Source organism: Bombina bombina, chromosome 1 (assembly GCF_027579735.1).
Source record: "Bombina bombina isolate aBomBom1 chromosome 1, aBomBom1.pri, whole genome shotgun sequence".
Classification (NCBI taxonomy): domain Eukaryota; kingdom Metazoa; phylum Chordata; class Amphibia; order Anura; family Bombinatoridae; genus Bombina; species Bombina bombina.
In genome coordinates this window covers 1,295,900,438-1,295,920,476 of record NC_069499.1, presented here as the reverse complement: position 1 = coordinate 1,295,920,476, position 20,039 = coordinate 1,295,900,438, and the positions used below count along the sequence as shown (strand labels likewise).

The 20,039-nt window shown below is 41.7% G+C and overlaps 1 protein-coding gene across 3 annotated transcripts in view; it reads left to right on the top strand.

Annotated features, from left to right (window-relative positions):
• ZNF507 (zinc finger protein 507) overlaps positions 1 to 20,039 on the top strand; it is a 350,567-nt gene that overhangs the window by 161,727 nt on the left and 168,801 nt on the right. For all 3 annotated transcript variants that reach the window (XM_053701720.1, XM_053701736.1, XM_053701728.1), the window contains one exon: positions 4,777 to 4,891. In XM_053701720.1, the coding sequence (XP_053557695.1) occupies positions 4,777 to 4,891 (115 nt within the window). The remainder of the gene's footprint in view (positions 1 to 4,776; positions 4,892 to 20,039) is intronic.

Genomic DNA, 20,039 nt, shown 5'->3' with positions numbered 1-20,039 from the left:
TGCTATCTTGAAATTGTAGGTTGAGAGTTCAATTCCAGCTGTGGCTGGGCGCTCTCCATTATACGTTCTACAAATATCCTTACTATATCCAGCCTTATATCAGGTTTGGATTCGCAATGTCTCTGATCCTTCGACTGTGGAAGTTGTATCACAGGGATTCAGAATAGGTTTTAAACTTTATCCTCCCAAAGACAGGTTTTTCCTGTCAAGGCTATCTGCAATCCAGGTATAGAGGAGGCCTTCTTAAACTGAGTAAAGGACCTTTCTTCCCTGGGAGGGTTAGTTCGAGTTCCCGTAAAGGAACAGGTTCATGGATTCTTTTCAAATCCTTTTGTGATTCCCAAAGAAGAGGGAACTTTTTGTCCCTTTTTAGGCCTAAAGGGTCTCCACAAATTCCTCAGGGGTCGGTACTTATAAATGGATACTTTTCGTTCCATTCTTCCCTTGGTTCAGGAGGTCAGTTCTTGACTACAATAGATCTGAAGGATGCGTATCTTTATGTTCCCATTCTCAGGGAACATCACCAAGTCCTATGGTTTGCCTTTCTAGACAGTTTTTCTTTTCCAGTTGGCTGCTCTTCCTTTTAGCCTGGCTACAGCTCCCAGAATTTTCACAAAGGTTCTGGGGGCTCTTTTGGCAGTGGTCAGGTCTCAGGGAATCCCTGTGGTGCCTTACCTTGGCAACATCTTGGTTCAAGCGTCATCTTTTCATCTAGCAGATATGTTGTTGTCTGTCATTCCATATGAGACCTCTGCTGTTCCCAAGGATGGAAAGTGAATCTGGGAAAGAGTTCCCTTGTACCAAGGGTGTGTTTCTTAGGAACAATTATAGATTCCCTGTCTCTGCGATTTTTCCGATGGATGTCAGAAAAAAGAGCCCTCAGAGGAGAATGCTGCAAGACGGCAGAGCAAATAGACCCAGGATCGATCCCAGTGAACGGTGTGATGATTTTTCCAAACTTCTTACTTTGTGCCTTTCTCTCCAGTTTGCTATTTGTCCATCAGTGGCTCAATGCATGGATGGATTGGGCTGATGGTTGCTTCAATGGACATCATTCCCTTTGCTCAGTTCCTCTGCAGTTATGCATGCTCAGTCAATGAAATGGAGACCACTCGGATACCTCGCAGAGGATAGTTCTAGATCACCTAACAAGAGATTCTCTCTTGTGGTGGATTTCGCTGGACTTTCTGTCTCGGGGCACGTGCTTCCTGAGACCAACTTAGACGATTGTGTCCACGGATGTTAGTCTGTTAGGCTGGGGAGCAGTTTGGAGCTCCTTAAAAGCACAGGGTCTTCCCATGAACATCATTGAGTTGAGAGCAATCTTCAATGCCTTGACAACGTGGCCTAGACTAGCCTTGGTCCGGTTTATCAGATTCCAGTTGGACAGCTTCTCCTCTGTGGCTTCATCAACCACCAGGGAGGAACTTAGCAATGAAGGAGGTAACTCGCATCCTCCAGTGGGTGGAGTTTCATTATTGTCGTCTCTCTGCCATCCACATCCCAGGGGTGGACATCTGGGAAGTGTTTTTTCTGAGCAGGCAAACCTTTTATCCCGGAGAGTGGGCTCTTTTTAACCAGAGGTTTTTACAATAACCTTCAGGTTGGGGGTTGTGGAGTTGGATCTGATGGTGTCTCGTCAAACGCTAAGCCTCCAAAGTACGGTTACCATCAAGAGATCCTCAAGCCGTTCTGATAGCCCTTCTGGCGGTTCCTTGGAACATAAATCTAGCATTCCTGTTTTCTCCGCTTGCTCTCCTTCAGCGCGTAATTGCTAGTATCTAGCAGGAAAGAGCTTCTGTGATTCTGTTAGCTCCTGCAGGGCCTCGCAGGATCTGGCTCATGGATCTGGTAGCGATGTCATCTCTTCCACCTTGGAGGCTACCTTGGAGGAAGGACCTTCTGCTTCAGGGTCCCTTATTTCATCCAAATCTAGTTTCTCTGAAACTGACGGCTCTAGTCTTGACTAAATTTGGCTTGTCTGAGAAAGTCATAGATAATATGCCTCAGGCTCGTATGCCTGTTACTCGCAGAATCTGCCAAAGGGTATGGTGTAAATACCTTTTATTGGCGTGATTCAAATGTTTTTTTCTCGAAACGGGTTCCTCGACTTTTGGCTTTTCTTCAGGAGAGCCTGGAGAAAGGTTTGTCAGTCAATACTCTGAGGAGTCAGATTTCTGCACTGTCTATTCTTTTGCACAAACGTCTAGCAGATTTACTAGATGTTCAAGCTTTTGTTCAGGCCCTGATCAGAATCAGGCCTGTGTTTAAACCTGCAAAACAGAATGAGAAGCAGTCTGCCAGGAACGAACAGCAGCATCAATAGCTTGTTCTATGGCCCGGTTGCCACCTGGTAGTAACTTCTTTCTGCCCAATTGTGCTTTTCACAGAGGAAAACTTTCCTGTAGTATATCAGTCTGATCCCACCGACATGGTCAGTCCAGCCCCGAAATACCAGGCAATTCTCCTGAACAAGGAACATGACAACCCCAGACGATCGTTTCGGCCTCCTTTGGGCCTCGTCAGTGAGGTGCAGCCATATCCCTCTAAGCACATTGGGCAAGGAGTCCAAGTCTGGTTTCCCCATCACCCATAGGGAGACTATCCCCAGGGTCATATTTACATATGCAAAACAGAATGAGAAGCAGTCTGCCAGGAACGAACAGCAGCATCAATAGCTTGTTCTATGGCCCGGTTGCCACCTGGTGTGTTTAAACCTGTTGCTCCTCCTTTGAGCCTTAACCTAGTTCTTAAAGTTTTGCAGCAGGTTCAGTTTTTTAGCCGATGCATGTTGTCGATATTAAATTGTTCTCTTGGAAGGTTTTGTTTCTCCTTGCTTTTTCTTCCGCTCCCAGAGTTTCTGAGCTTGCAGCTCTGTAGTGTGATTCCCCATACCTTATTTTTCATGCACATAAGGCGGTCCTTCTTACTAAATTGGGGTTTCGCCCTAAATTGGTGTTGGATTGAAACATTAATCAGGAAATTGTTGTTCCTTTTTGTCGTCTTTTGTATAACTTCAATGTTGTGCGTGCTCTAAAATTTTACCTACAAGCTACTTAAGAATTTCGGCAATCTTCTGCCCTGTTTGTTGTTTTCTCTGGAAAGCGTAAGGGTCAGAAGGTCACTACTTCTACCCTTTCTCTCTGGTTAAGAAGTATGATTCGTTTTGCTTATGAGACAGCTGGGCAGCAGCCTCCTGAGAGAATTACGGCTCATTCCACTAGGGCTGTCTCCTCATCTTGGGCTTTCAAAAATGAAGCTTCTGTGGAACAGATTTGCAAGGTGACAACATGGTCCTCTCTGCATACTTTTTCCATATTCTACAAATGTTGATACTTTTGCCTCGGCTGAGGCCTCTTTTGGGAGAAAGTTTCTTCAAGCGGTGTTGCCTTCTGTTTAGGTCCTCCTGCCTTGTTCTCCCTCTTTTCATTCCGCGTCCTCTAGCTTGGGTATTGGTTCCCACTAGTATTTGGAATGATGTTGTGGACTCTCCATGCCATAGGAAAGAAAACAAAATGTATGCTTACCTGATAAATTTCTTTCCGGGCATGGAGAGTCCACGCGCCCGCCCCCTTTTTTTAAATTATGTTTGGCATTTTTTTTTAGTAAACCTCAGGCACCTTCTATACCCTTGTGTTTCTTCTTCTTTCTTCTTTTTTCTTTTTTCCTTTGGCTGAATGACTGGGTATTATGGGTAAAGGAAGTTACACTTAACAATTTTTAATGATGGCCCAGGTTAATGATCATGGAGCCAACAAGAAAGTACTTCCTCAAGGATTAAATTTTGATTTAAGATCAGTTTTTCTGGTGTTGAAAAGCTAAAGAAACCATCATTAACCCCCCCCCCCCCTGTTAAGTTATTATTCCAGTAAGATCTCACCGCCGTAGATCTCAGGATTATTCAGTAATAGCTAGAGGGCAATATCTAGTCCAGGAGCTGGCAGCTTTGTATGAGCACTATGTCAAAGTAAATAAGTAATACTACATGACCATGTGTGCAATCAATATCTTTTGTATAAAGTTTGAAAATAAAGAACAGATACTTGTATAATAGTAATTTATATTAAGAAGATTGAACATCTGATTGGACTCCTGGCTCTGCTACCATTGTTATACTATCCATTTCCGATCCATATCAGACCTCAAGTCTTAGTCACCTGGACCTAACTATACATTTTCACAAAGCTTCTCCAATTGCAGCCTGCTCCTTAGCTTGTAGTGCGTTTATCACGTACTGTGCATGGTGTCTGTGTAAGACTGGGCTTAGCTGCCCCCCTCCTCCACTTCATGGCATAATTGTGACAAGGCTGGAACCAGAGGCTCTGTCAGTCCTCAGTACATCACTCCAAGTGTCAGTAAAAATTACTCACGTGCCATAGGTTGCTGACTTCTGCTCCAGACATCAGTTGTGCTGGTGGGCTGCTGTCTGTCCAGTTTGTTTCTTGCTTTTCACAACTTTTTATAAGATTATAAAAGCCACATATCTTACAGTTTAGTAAGCATGACAACCTTTTTTTATACTGGTAATAATGTGTCTATATAGAGAGTATTTGTTATCCTAAAAGCTAGCATTTGCTAATCAGCCTTTAAAGTTATTACCTTTAAACTCCTTATATCGCAAGATTTAAAATATAAAAAAACTAACATTTTAGCTAAGTAATTGTACATTTTCCCTCTAAGATATACCTAATCCTTACTAACCCATTTTTTAAGCAACTTTATTTTGCGTTTATACTTTAGTATTCACTTTGTGTGTATGTGTTTCTTAATGTTTAGGAGACAAATCCTCTACTCCAAAGATGTATGGTTGTGATATGTGCAATTACAAAAGCCCAACATATATTGGTGTTCGAAACCATAGAAGGATTCACAACGCAGAGAGGCCATACAGGTATGAGAAATATTTAACATTTATTTGAATGAGATGTTTATTTTTGACACTGTCTTCTCCTGATGATATATCTTCACATTTTCATCAGTGCATTCTTCTCTGGTTTTGTTTCTCCTCTTGTTACTTTGTGTTAGTCAATGTCCCTCAAGTCTCTTAATCTTTTGATATACTTCCTAACTAGTAAACATAATACATCGGTTTGGCTTTATTTTACCCCCTCTATGCTGATTATGCACAAACCTATGTGTGCTCTCTTGATATTACTCCTGAGCTTCTGTCTCGTGTCACCAACTTTCTATCATCTGCTTGTTGTCGCACTGCTACCTAAAAATCAGCATGTCCGAAAGTGATTCATTCTCTTCTCTCCCACCTGCTCCATCATTTTCTTCCTAACTTTTGTTGTTGTTTGGATTAAATACAGTGACCAAACTCACTGGGTGGACATAAACATTGCCATGTTAAATAAATTTGGAAAACGCTGCCAACATAGTCTCTATATCTTTTGTTGAAGAAGCAGCAAAACACTTCTGGGAGCTACCTGAACACAGGAGTAAGCCAATTAAAGAAGAATATATGTGCAGCCATCAATCAGCAGCTAGTTTCCAGCTCCTGAGCCTACCAAGACATCCTTTTTAACAAAGTGATACCAAGAGAACAAAGCAAATTTAGATAAAAGAAGTTTAAAAGTGTATGCTTTGTCTGAATCATGAAATAAAAATTGAGTTTCATGTACCTGCTTTTCATTTATGCATCATCTGTTATCTGCTTGTAGGGCTTTGTGGTTAAACACCTGCTTAACAGGTTGTTGACCCTGTAGACTAGTGTTTAACCCCTTAATGACAACTGACGTACCAGGTACGTCATGCATTAACAATCAGTTAATGACAATGGACGTACCTGGTACGTCAGTTGTCTAACAGAGTGCTGGAAGTGATCACAATCACTTCCAGCAGCTCTGAGGGTATTGCAGTGATGCCTCGATATGGAGGCATCCTGCAATACCCCTTTACAAGACTCCGATGCAGAGAGAGCCACTCTGTGGCCCTCTCTGCACCGGTAGTGATGGTGCCGATGGTGCCTCTGACCGGTGGGAGGAGGGAGCGTGTGCGCGCGCGTGCACGGGGGTGCGTGTGCATGTGGGCACGCGTGCACGTGCACATGCGCACATTAGCCACACTGACACCAATGAAAAAATAAGGGGAAAAAAAGTTATTTTATTTTTTTTATATTTAAAAGGATCTGTGAGGGGGAGGGGGTGGGGGTATTGTGGGGGGGCTGCTACACTACAGAAATAAATAAACACAAATAACAGTTATAAATACAATTAAAATAAGTTTGGTTTGTGGGGCCAAACTGGGTACTGGCAGACAGCTGCCAGTACCCAAGATGGCGGTAATTAGGTAGGGGAGAGGGTTAGAGAGCTGGAGGGGGGGATCAGGGAGGTTGGTGCTAAGGCAGGGGTCCATCACAACTAAAATATTTTATAATTGTTATTTAAAAAAAAAAAAACACCTCTTTTTTCTTTCATGTAATTAGCAAGAGTCCATGAGCTAGTGACGTATGGGATATACATTCCTACCAGGAGGGGCAAAGTTTCCCAAACCTCAAAATGCCCACAAATACACCCCTCACCACACCCACAATTCAGTTTTACAAACTTTGCCTCCTATGGAGGTGGTGAAGTAAGTTTGTGCTAGATTCTACGTTGATATGCGCTCCGCAGCAAGTTGGAGCCCGGTTTTCCTCTCAGCGTGCAGTGAATGTCAGAGGGATGTGAGGAGAGTATTGCCTATTTGAATGCAGTGATCTCCTTCTACGGGGTCTATTTCATAGGTTCTCTGTTATCGGTCGTAGAGATTCATCTCTTACCTCCCTTTTCAGATCGACGATATACTCTTATTTATATACCATTACCTCTGCTGATTCTCGTTTCAGTACTGGTTTGGCTTTCTACAAACATGTAGATGAGTGTCCTGGGGTAAGTATATCTTATTTTCTGTGACACTCTAAGCTATGGTTGGGCACTTTGTTTATAAAGTTCTAAATATATGTATTCAAACATTTATTTGCCTTGACTCAGAATGTTCAACATTCCTTATTTTTCAGACAGTCAGTTTCATATTTGGGATAATGCATTTGAATTAATCATTTTTTCTTACCTTCAAAAATGTGACTCTTTTTTCCCTGTGGGCTGTTAGGCTCGCGGGGGCTGAAAATGCTTCATTTTATTGCGTCATTCTTGGCGCGGACTTTTTTGGCGCAAAAAATCTTTTCCGTTTCCGGCGTCATACGTGTCGCCGGAAGTTGCGTCATTTTTTGACGTTATTTTGCGCCAAAAATGTCGGCGTTCCGGATGTGGCGTCATTTTTGGCGCCAAAAGCATTTAGGCGCCAAATAATGTGGGCGTCTTATTTGGCGCTAAAAAATATGGGCGTCGCTTTTGTCTCCACATTATTTAAGTCTCATTTTTCATTGCTTCTGGTTGCTAGAAGCTTGTTCTTTGGCATTTTTTCCCATTCCTGAAACTGTCATTTAAGGAATTTGATCAATTTTGCTTTATATGTTGTTTTTTCTCTTACATATTGCAAGATGTCTCACGTTGCATCTGAGTCAGAAGATACTTCAGGAAAATCGCTGTCTAGTGCTGGATCTACCAAAGCTAAGTGTATCTGCTGTAAACTTTTGGTAGCAATTCCTCCGGCTGTTGTTTGTATTAATTGTCATGACAAACTTGTTAATGCAGATAATATTTCCTTTAGTAATGTACCATTGCCTGTTGCAGTTCCTTCAACATCTAAGGTGCAGAATGTTCCTGATAACATAAGAGATTTTGTTTCTGAATCCATCAAGAAGGCTATGTCTGTTATTTCTCCTCCTACTAAACGTAAAAAATCTTTTAAAACTTCTCTCCCTACAGATGAATTTTTAAATGAACATCATCATTCTGATTCTAATGACTCTTCTGGTTCAGAGGATTCTGTCTCAGAGATTGATGCTGATAAATCTTCATATTTATTTAAAATGGAATTTATTCGTTCTTTACTCAAAGAAGTACTAATTGCTTTAGAAATAGAGGATTCTGGTCCTCTTGATACTAATTCTAAACGTTTAGATAAGGTATTTAAATCTCCTGTGGTTATTCCAGAAGTTTTTCCTGTTCCTAATGCTATTTCTGAAGTAATTTCCAAAGAATGGGATAAATTGGGTAATTCATTTACTCCTTCTAAACGTTTTAAGCAATTATATCCTGTGCCGTCTGACAGATTAGAATTTTGGGACAAAATCCCTAAAGTTGATGGGGCTATTTCTACCCTTGCTAAACGTACTACTATTCCTACGTCAGATGGTACTTCGTTTAAGGATCCTTTAGATAGGAAAATTGAATCCTTTCTAAGAAAAGCTTATCTGTGTTCAGGTAATCTTCTTAGACCTGCTATATCTTTGGCTGATGTTGCTGCAGCTTCAACTTTTTGGTTGGAAACTTTAGCGCAACAAGTAACAGATCATGATTCTCATGATATTATTATTCTTCTTCAGCATGCTAATAATTTTATCTGTGATGCCATTTTTGATATTATCAGAGTTGATGTCAGGTTTATGTCTCTAGCTATTTTAGCTAGAAGAGCTTTATGGCTTAAAACTTGGAATGCTGATATGGCTTCTAAATCAACTCTACTTTCCATTTCTTTCCAGGGTAACAAATTATTCGGTTCTCAGTTGGATTCTATTATCTCAACTGTTACTGGTGGGAAAGGAACTTTTTTACCACAGGATAAAAAATCTAAGGGTAAAAACAGGGCTAATAATCGTTTTCGTTCCTTTCGTTTCAACAAAGAACTAAAGCCTAATCCTTCATCCTCAGGAGCAGTTTCAGTTTGGAAACCATCTCCAGTCTGGAATAAATCTAAGCCTGCTAGAAAGGCAAAGCCTGCTTCTAAGTCCACATGAAGGTGCGGCCCTCATTCCAGCTCAGCTGGTAGGGGGCAGGTTACGTTTTTTCAAAGAAATTTGGATCAATTCTGTTCACAATCTTTGGATTCAGAACATTGTTTCAGAAGGGTACAGAATTGGTTTCAAGATGAGACCTCCTGCAAAGAGATTTTTTCTTTCCCGTGTCCCAGTAAATCCAGTGAAAGCTCAAGCATTTCTGAATTGTGTTTCAGATCTAGAGTTGGCTGGAGTAATTATGCCAGTTCCAGTTCCGGAACAGGGGATGGGGTTTTATTCAAATCTCTTCATTGTACCAAAGAAGGAGAATTCCTTCAGACCAGTTCTGGATCTAAAAATATTGAATCGTTATGTAAGGATACCAACGTTCAAGATGGTAACTGTAAGGACTATCTTGCCTTTTGTTCAGCAAGGGCATTATATGTCCACAATAGATTTACAGGATGCATATCTGCATATTCAGATTCATCCAGATCATTATCAGTTCCTGAGATTCTCTTTTCTGGACAAGCATTACCAGTTTGTGGCTCTGCCATTTGGCCTAGCTACAGCTCCAAGAATTTTTACAAAGGTTCTCGGTGCCCTTCTGTCTGTAATCAGAGAACAGGGTATTGTGGTATTTCCTTATTTGGACGATATCTTGGTACTTGCTCAGTCTTTACATTTAGCAGAATATCATACGAATCGACTTGTGTTGTTTCTTCAAGATCATGGTTGGAGGATCAATTTACCAAAAAGTTCATTGATTCCTCAGACAAGGGTTACCTTTCTGGGTTTCCAGATAGATTCAGTGTCCATGACTCTGTCTTTAACAGACAAGAGACGTCTAAAATTGATTTCAGCTTGTCGAAACCTTCAGTCACAATCATTCCCTTCGGTAGCCTTATGCATGGAAATTCTAGGTCTTATGACTGCTGCATCGGACGCGATCCCCTTTGCTCGTTTTCACATGCGACCTCTTCAGCTCTGTATGCTGAATCAATGGTGCAAGGATTACACAAAGATATCTCAATTAATATCTTTAAAACCGATTGTTCGACACTCTCTAACGTGGTGGACAGATCACCATCGTTTAATTCAGGGGGCTTCTTTTGTGCTTCCGACCTGGTCTGTAATTTCAACAGATGCAAGTCTCACAGGTTGGGGAGCTGTGTGGGGATCTCTGACGGCACAAGGAGTTTGGGAATCTCAGGAGGTGAGATTACCGATCAATATTTTGGAACTCCGTGCAATTTTCAGAGCTCTTCAGTTTTGGCCTCTTCTGAAGAGAGAATCGTTCATTTGTTTTCAGACAGACAATGTCACAACTGTGGCATACATCAATCATCAAGGAGGGACTCACAGTCCTCTGGCTATGAAAGAAGTATCTCGAATTTTGGTTTGGGCGGAATCCAGCTCCTGTCTCATTTCTGCGGTTCATATCCCAGGTATAGACAATTGGGAAGCGGATTATCTCAGTCGCCAAACGTTGCATCCGGGCGAATGGTCTCTTCACCCAGAGGTATTTCTTGAGATTGTTCAAATGTGGGAACTTCCAGAAATAGATCTGATGGCGTCTCATCTAAACAAGAAACTTCCCAGGTATCTGTCCAGATCCCGGGATCCTCAGGCGGAGGCAGTGGATGCATTGTCACTTCCTTGGAAGTATCATCCTGCCTTTATCTTTCCGCCTCTAGTTCTTCTTCCAAGAGTAATCTCCAAGATTCTGAAGGAATGCTCGTTTGTTCTGCTGGTAGCTCCGGCATGGCCTCACAGGTTTTGGTATGCGGATCTTGTCCGGATGGCCTCTTGCCAACCGTGGACTCTTCCGTTAAGACCAGACCTTCTGTCGCAAGGTCCTTTTTTCCATCAGGATCTGAAATCCTTAAATTTAAAGGTATGGAGATTGAACGCTTGATTCTTGGTCAAAGAGGTTTCTCTGACTCTGTGATTAATACTATGTTACAGGCGCGTAAATCTGTATCTAGAGAGATATATTATAGAGTCTGGAAGACTTATATTTCTTGGTGTCTTTCTCATCATTTTTCTTGGCATTCTTTTAGAATTCCGAGAATTTTGCAGTTTCTTCAGGATGGTTTGGATAAAGGTTTGTCTGCAAGTTCCTTGAAAGGACAAATCTCTGCTCTTTCTGTTCTTTTTCACAGAAAGATTGCTATTCTTCCTGATATTCATTGTTTTGTACAAGCTTTGGTTCGTATAAAACCTGTCATTAAGTCAATTTCTCCTCCTTGGAGTTTGAATTTGGTTCTGGGAGCTCTTCAAGCTCCTCCGTTTGAACCTATGCATTCATTGGACATTAAATTACTTTCTTGGAAAGTTTTGTTCCTTTTGGCAATCTCTTCTGCCAGAAGAGTTTCTGAATTATCTGCTCTTTCTTGTGAGTCTCCTTTTCTGATTTTTCATCAGGATAAGGCGGTGTTGCGAACTTTTTTTGAATTTTTACCTAAAGTTGTGAATTCCAACAACATTAGTAGAGAAATTGTGGTTCCTTCATTATGTCCTAATCCTAAGAATTCTAAGGAGAAGTCGTTGCATTCTTTGGATGTTGTTAGAGCTTTGAAATATTATGTTGAAGCTACTAAGTCTTTTCGAAAGACTTCTAGTCTATTTGTTATCTTTTCTGGTTCTAGAAAAGGCCAGAAAGCTTCTGCCATTTCTTTGGCATCTTGGTTGAAATCTTTAATTCATCTTGCCTATGTTGAGTCGGGTAAAACTCCGCCTCAGAGGATTACAGCTCATTCTACTAGGTCAGTTTCTACTTCCTGGGCGTTTAGGAATGAAGCTTCGGTTGATCAGATTTGCAAAGCAGCAACTTGGTCCTCTTTGCATACTTTTACTAAATTCTACCATTTTGATGTATTTTCTTCTTCTGAAGCAGTTTTTGGTAGAAAAGTACTTCAGGCAGCCGTTTCAGTTTGAATCTTCTGCTTATGTTTTTCATTAAACTTTATTTTGGGTGTGGATTATTTTCAGCAGGAATTGGCTGTCTTTATTTTATCCCTCCCTCTCTAGTGACTCTTGTGTGGAAAGATCCACATCTTGGGTAGTCATTATCCCATACGTCACTAGCTCATGGACTCTTGCTAATTACATGAAAGAAAACATAATTTATGTAAGAACTTACCTGATAAATTCATTTCTTTCATATTAGCAAGAGTCCATGAGGCCCGCCCTTTTTTGTGGTGGTTATGATTTTTGTATAAAGCACAATTATTCCAATTCCTTATTTTATATGCTTTCGCACTTTTTTTATCACCCCACTTCTTGGCTATTCGTTAAACTGAATTGTGGGTGTGGTGAGGGGTGTATTTGTGGGCATTTTGAGGTTTGGGAAACTTTGCCCCTCCTGGTAGGAATGTATATCCCATACGTCACTAGCTCATGGACTCTTGCTAATATGAAAGAAATGAATTTATCAGGTAAGTTCTTACATAAATTATGTTATTTAGTACTGGCAGACTTTCTGCCAGTACTTAAGATGGCGGTAACAATTGTGGGGTGGGGGAGGGAAGAGAGCTATTTGGGAGGGATCAGGGGGTGGGATGTGTCAGGTGGGAGGCTGATCTCTAAAATTAACCCTGCAAGCTCCCTACAAGCTACCTAATTTAACCCCTTCACTGCTGGGCATAATTCACGTGTTGTGCGCAGCAGCATTTAGCGGCCTTCTAATTACCAAAAAGCAACGCCAAAGCCATATAAATCTGCTATTTCTGAACAAAGGGGATCCCAGAGAAGCTTTTACAACAATTTCTGCCATAATTGCACAAGCTGTTTGTAAATAATTTCAGTGAGAAACCTAAAATTGTGAAAAATGTAAAGTTTTTTTTTTTTATTTGCTCGCATTTGGCGGTGAAATGGTGGCATAAAATATACCAAAATGGGCCTAGATCAATACTTGGGGTTGTCTACTACACTAAAGCTAAAATTAACCCTACAAGCTCCCTAATTAACCCCTTCACTCCTGGGCATAAAACATGTGTGGTGCGCAGCGGCATTTAGCGGCCTTCTAATTACCAAAAAGCAACCACAAAGCCATATGAGTCTGTTATTTCTGAAAAAGGGGATCCCAGAGAAGCATTTACAACCATTTGTGCCATAATTGCAGAAGCTGTTTGTAAATAATTTCAGTGGGAAACCTAAAGTTTGTGACAAAATTTGTGAAAAAGTGAACTTTTTTTTTTTTAATCGCATTTGGCGGTGAAATGGTGGCATGAAATATACCAAAATGGGCCTAGATCAATACTTTGGGATGTCTTCTAAAACGAAATATGTACATGTCAGGGGATATTCAGATATTCCTGACAGATATCAGGGTTCCAAAGTAACTAGCGCTAATTTTGAAAAAAAGTGGTTTGGAAATAGCAAAGTGCTACTTGTATTTATTGCCCCATAAATTGCAAAAAAAGCAAAGAACATGTAAACATTGGGTATTTCTAAACTCAGGACAAAATTTATAAACTATTTAGCATGGGTGTTTTTTGGTGGTTGTAGATGTGTAACAGATTTTGGGGGTCAAAGTTAGAAAAAGTGTGTTTTTCTCCAACATAGGTGTGTCCGGTCCACGGCGTCTTCCTTACTTGTGGGATATTCTCTTCCCCAACAGGAAATGGCAAAGAGCCCAGCAAAGCTGGTCACATGATCCCTCCTAGGCTCCGCCTACCCCAGTCATTCTCTTTGCCGTTGTACAGGCAACATCTCCACGGAGATGGCTTAGAGTTTTTTAGTGTTTAACTGTAGTTTTTATTATTCAATCAAGAGTTTGTTATTTTAAAATAGTGCTGGTATGTACTATTTACTCAGAAACAGAAAAGAGATGAAGATTTCTGTTTGTATGAGGAAAATGATTTTAGCAACCGTTACTAAAATCCATGGCTGTTCCACACAGGACTGTTGAGAGGAATTAACTTCAGTTGGGGGAACAGTGAGCAGTCTCTTGCTGCTTGAGGCATGACACATTCTAACAAGACGATGTAATGCTGGAAGCTGTCATTTTCCCTATGGGATCCGGTAAGCCATGTTTATTAAGATAGTAAATAAGGGCTTCACAAGGGCTTATTAAGACTGTAGACTTTTTCTGGGCTAAATCGATTCATTATTAACACATATTTAGCCTTGAGGAATCATTTAATCTGGGTATTTTGATAAGATTATATCGGCAGGCACTTTTTTAGACACCTTATTCTTTAGGGGCTTTCCCAAATCATAGGCAGAGCCTCATTTTCGCGCCGGTGTTGCGCACTTGTTTTTGAGAGGCATGGCATGCAGTCGCATGTGTGAGGAGCTCTGATACATAGAAAAGACTTTCTGAAGGCGTCATTTGGTATCGTATTCCCCTTTGGGCTTGGTTGGGTCTCAGCAAAGCAGATACCAGGGACTGTAAAGGGGTTAAAGTTAAAAACGGCTCCGGTTCCGTTATTTTAAGGGTTAAAGCTTCCAAATTTGGTGTGCAATACTTTTAAGGCTTTAAGACACTGTGGTGAAATTTTGGTGAATTTTGAACAATTCCTTCATATTTTTTCGCAATTGCAGTAATAAAGTGTGTTCAGTTTAAAATTTAAAGTGACAGTAACGGTTTTATTTTAAAACGTTTTTTGTACTTTGTTATCAAGTTTATGCCTGTTTAACATGTCTGAACTACCAGATAGACTGTGTTCTGAATGTGGGGAAGCCAGAGTTCCTTCTCATTTAAATAAATGTGATTTATGTGACAATGACAATGATGCCCAAGATGATTCCTCAAGTGAGGGGAGTAAGCATGGTACTGCATCATTCCCTCCTTCGTCTACACGAGTCTTGCCCACTCAGGAGGCCCCTAGTACATCTAGCGCGCCAATACTCCTTACTATGCAACAATTAACGGCTGTAATGGATAATTCTGTCAAAAACATTTTAGCCAAAATGCACACTTATCAGCGTAAGCGCGACTGCTCTGTTTTAGATACTGAAGAGCATGACGACGCTGATAATAATGGTTCTGAAGGGCCCCTAAACCAGTCTGATGGGGCCAGGGAGGTTTTGTCTGAGGGAGAAATTACAGATTCAGGGAACATTTCTCAACAAGCTGAACCTGATGTGATTACGTTTAAATTTAAGTTGGAACATCTCCGCGCTCTGCTTAAGGAGGTATTATCCACTCTGGATGATTGTGACAATTTGGTCATCCCAGAGAAGCTATGTAAAATGGACAAGTTCCTAGAGGTCCCGGGGCTCCCAGAAGCTTTTCCTATACCCAAGCGGGTGGCGGACATTGTAAATAAAGAATGGGAAAGGCCCGGTATTCCTTTCGTCCCTCCCCCCATATTTAAAAAATTGTTTCCTATGGTCGACCCCAGAAAGGACTTATGGCAGACAGTCCCCAAGGTCGAGGGAGCGGTTTCCACTTTAAACAAACGCACCACTATACCCATAGAAGATATTTGTGCTTTCAAAGATCCTATGGATAAAAAATTAGAAGGTTTACTTAAAAAAATGTTTGTTCAGCAGGGTTACCTTCTACAACCAATTTCATGCATTGTCCCTGTCGCTACAGCCGCATGTTTCTGGTTCGATGAGCTGGTAAAGGCGGTCGATAGTGATTCTCCTCCTTATGAGGAGATTATGGACAGAATCAATGCTCTCAAATTGGCTAATTCTTTCACCCTAGACGCCACTTTGCAATTGGCTAGGTTAGCGGCTAAGAATTCTGGGTTTGCTATTGTGGCGCGCAGAGCGCTTTGGTTGAAATCTTGGTCAGCTGATGCGTCTTCCAAGAACAAGCTACTTAACATTCCTTTCAAGGGGAAAACGCTGTTTGGCCCTGACTTGAAAGAGATTATCTCTGATATCACTGGGGGTAAGGGCCATGCCCTTCCTCAGGATCGGCCTTTCAAGGCCAAAAATAAACCTAATTTTCGTCCCTTTCGTAGAAACGGACCAGCCCAAAGTGCTACGTCCTCTAAGCAAGAGGGTAATACTTCTCAAGCCAAGCAAGCTTGGAGACCAATGCAAGGCTGGAACAAGGGAAAGCAGGCCAAGAAACCTGCCACTGCTACCAAGACAGCATGAAATGTTGGCCCCCGATCCGGGACCGGATCTGGTGGGGGGCAGACTCTCTCTCTTCGCTCAGGCTTGGGCAAGAGATGTTCTGGATCCTTGGACACTAGAAATAGTCTCCCAAGGTTATCTTCTGGAATTCAAGGGGCTTCCCCCAAGGGGGAGGTTCCACAGGTCTCAGTTGTCTTCAGACCACATAAAAAGACAGGCATTCTTACATTGTGTAGAAGACCTGTTAACAATGGGAGTGATTCATCCTGTTCCATTAGGAGAACAAGGGATGGGGTTCTACTCCAATCTGTTCATAGTTCCCAAAAAAGAGGGAACGTTCAGACCAATCTTAGATCTCAAGATCTTAAACAAGTTTCTCAAGGTTCCATCGTTCAAGATGGAAACCATTCGAACAATTCTTCCTTCCGTCCAGGAAGGTCAATTCATGACCACGGTGGATTTAAAGGATGCGTATCTACATATTCCTATCCACAAGGAACATCATCGGTTCCTAAGGTTCGCATTCCTGGACAAGCATTACCAGTTCGTGGCGCTTCCTTTCGGATTAGCCACTGCTCCAAGGATTTTCACAAAGGTACTAGGGTCCCTTCTAGCTGTGCTAAGACCAAGGGGCATTGCTGTAGTACCTTACTTGGACGACATTCTGATTCAAGCGTCGTCCCTTCCTCAAGCAAAGGCTCACACGGACATCGTCCTGGCCTTTCTCAGATCTCACGGATGGAAAGTGAACGTGGAAAAGAGTTCTCTATCTCCGTCGACAAGGGTTCCCTTCTTGGGAACAATAATAGACTCCTTAGAAATGAGGATTTTTCTGACAGAGGCCAGAAAAACAAGACTTCTAGACTCTTGTCGGATACTTCATTCCGTTCCTCTTCCTTCCATAGCGCAGTGCATGGAAGTGATAGGTTTGATGGTAGCGGCAATGGACATAGTTCCTTTTGCGCGCATTCATCTAAGACCATTACAACTGTGCATGCTCAGTCAGTGGAATGGGGACTATACAGACTTGTCTCCGAGGATACAAGTAAATCAGAGGACCAGAGACTCACTCCGTTGGTGGCTGTCCCTGGACAACCTGTCACAAGGGATGACCTTCCGCAGACCAGAGTGGGTCATTGTCACGACCGACGCCAGTCTGATGGGCTGGGGCGCGGTCTGGGGATCCCTGAAAGCTCAGGGTCTTTGGTCTCGGGAAGAATCTCTTCTACCGATAAATATTCTGGAACTGAGAGCGATATTCAATGCTCTCAAGGCCTGGCCTCAGCTAGCGAGGGCCAAGTTCATACGGTTTCAATCAGACAACATGACAACTGTTGCGTACATCAACCATCAGGGGGGAACAAGGAGTTCCCTGGCGATGGAAGAAGTGACCAAAATCATTCAATGGGCGGAGTCTCACTCCTGCCACCTGTCTGCAATCCACATCCCAGGAGTGGAAAATTGGGAAGCGGATTTTCTGAGTCGTCAGACATTGCATCCGGGGGAGTGGGAACTCCATCCGGAAATCTTTGTCCAAATCACTCAACTGTGGGGCATTCCAGACATGGATCTGATGGCCTCTCGTCAGAACTTCAAAGTTCCTTGCTACGGGTCCAGATCCAGGGATCCCAAGGCGGCTCTAGTGGATGCACTAGTAGCACCTTGGACCTTCAACCTAGCTTATGTATTCCCGCCGTTTCCTCTCATCCCCAGGCTGGTAGCCAGGATCAATCAGGAGAGGGCGTCGGTGATCTTGATAGCTCCTGCGTGGCCACGCAGGACTTGGTATGCAGATCTGGTGAATATGTCATCGGCTCCACCATGGAAGCTACCTTTGAGACGAGACCTTCTTGTTCAAGGTCCGTTCGAACATCCGAATCTGGTCTCACTCCAGCTGACTGCTTGGAGATTGAACGCTTGATCTTATCGAAGCGAGGGTTCTCAGATTCTGTTATCGATACTCTTGTTCAGGCCAGAAAGCCTGTAACTAGAAAGATTTACCACAAAATTTGGAAAAAATATATCTGTTGGTGTGAATCTAAAAGATTCCCTTGGGACAAGGTTAAGATTCCTAAGATTCTATCCTTCCTTCAAGAAGGATTGGAAAAAGGATTATCTGCAAGTTCCCTGAAGGGACAGATTTCTGCCTTGTCTGTGTTACTTCACAAAAAGCTGGCAGCTGTGCCAGATGTTCAAGCCTTTGTTCAGGCTCTGGTTAGAATCAAGCCTGTTTACAAACCTTTGACTCCTCCTTGGAGTCTCAACTTAGTTCTTTCAGTTCTTCAGGGGGTTCCGTTTGAACCCTTACATTCCGTTGATATTAAGTTATTATCTTGGAAAGTTTTGTTTTTGGTTGCAATTTCTTCTGCTAGAAGAGTTTCAGAATTATCTGCTCTGCAGTGTTCTCCTCCTTATCTGGTGTTCCATGCAGATAAGGTGGTTTTACGTACTAAACCTGGTTTTCTTCCAAAAGTTGTTTCTAACAAAAACATTAACCAGGAGATTATCGTACCTTCTCTGTGCCCGAAACCAGTTTCAAAGAAGGAACGTTTGTTGCACAATTTGGATGTTGTTCGCGCTCTAAAATTCTATTTAGACGCTACAAAGGATTTTAGACAAACATCTTCCTTGTTTGTTGTTTATTCCGGTAAAAGGAGAGGTCAAAAAGCAACTTCTACCTCTCTCTCTTTTTGGATTAAAAGCATCATCAGATTGGCTTACGAGACTGCCGGACGGCAGCCTCCCGAAAGAATCACAGCTCATTCCACTAGGGCTGTGGCTTCCACATGGGCCTTCAAGAACGAGGCTTCTGTTGATCAGATATGTAGGGCAGCGACTTGGTCTTCACTGCACACTTTTACCAAATTTTACAAGTTTGATACTTTTGCTTCTTCTGAGGCTATTTTTGGGAGAAAGGTTTTGCAAGCCGTGGTGCCTTCCATCTAGGTGACCTGATTTGCTCCCTCCCTTCATCCGTGTCCTAAAGCTTTGGTATTGGTTCCCACAAGTAAGGATGACGCCGTGGACCGGACACACCTATGTTGGAGAAAACAGAATTTATGTTTACCTGATAAATTACTTTCTCCAACGGTGTGTCCTGTCCACGGCCCGCCCTGGTTTTTTAATCAGGTCTGATAATTTATTTTCTTTAACTACAGTCACCACGGTATCATATGGTTTCTCCTATGCAAATATTCCTCCTTAACGTCGGTCGAATGACTGGGGTAGGCGGAGCCTAGGAGGGATCATGTGACCAGCTTTGCTGGGCTCTTTGCCATTTCCTGTTGGGGAAGAGAATATCCCACAAGTAAGGATGACGCCGTGGACCGGACACACCGTTGGAGAAAGTAATTTATCAGGTAAACATAAATTCTGTTTTTTCCATTTTTTCCTCATATTTTATCATTTTTTTTTTAGTAAATTATAAGACATGATGAAAATAATGGTATCTTTAGAAAGTCCATTTAATGACGAGAAAAACGGTATATAATATGTGTGGGTACAGTAAACGAGTAAGAGGAAAATTACAGCTAAACGCAAACACTGCAGAAATGTAAAAATAGCCATTGTCATTAAGGGTAAGAAAATTGAAAAATGGTCCGGTCATTAAGGGGTTAAAAGAAACTCAATTTGAAAATTAAACTTTCATGATTCAGATAGAACTTGCAATTTTAAACAACTTTTTCCAATTCACTTCCATTAACAAAATGTACATAGTATTTTTTTATTTACATATTTTGATTCACTAGTGCCGATCATGTGCAAGAATTCACAGAATATAGGTATATGCATTTGTGATTGGCTAATGGCTGTCACATGATACAGGAAGAGTGGAAAATAGACATAACTTTGAAATTTGTCAGAAAATGATCTACTACTTACTCATTTGAAGTTCAGACAAAGTGCCATTGCATTGTCTTTTTATTATGCTTCTGTTGATTATGCAAATCTACTGTATTTACTGGTCCTTTAAGGTCTCAAATATACAAAAGCGGTTTCCAATATTAATTTCACACCCTTGGGAAATGTTTGTTACGTCCTCAACATCTATTATGGCATTACAAATAACATCATCAAATATTTCACTAGGTAGACCTATAAGTAGATCGCCTGAAAAATGTGCAAATTTAGAATAAAATGCTTTCTAACAGAACTAATACAATTTTTACACATGCTA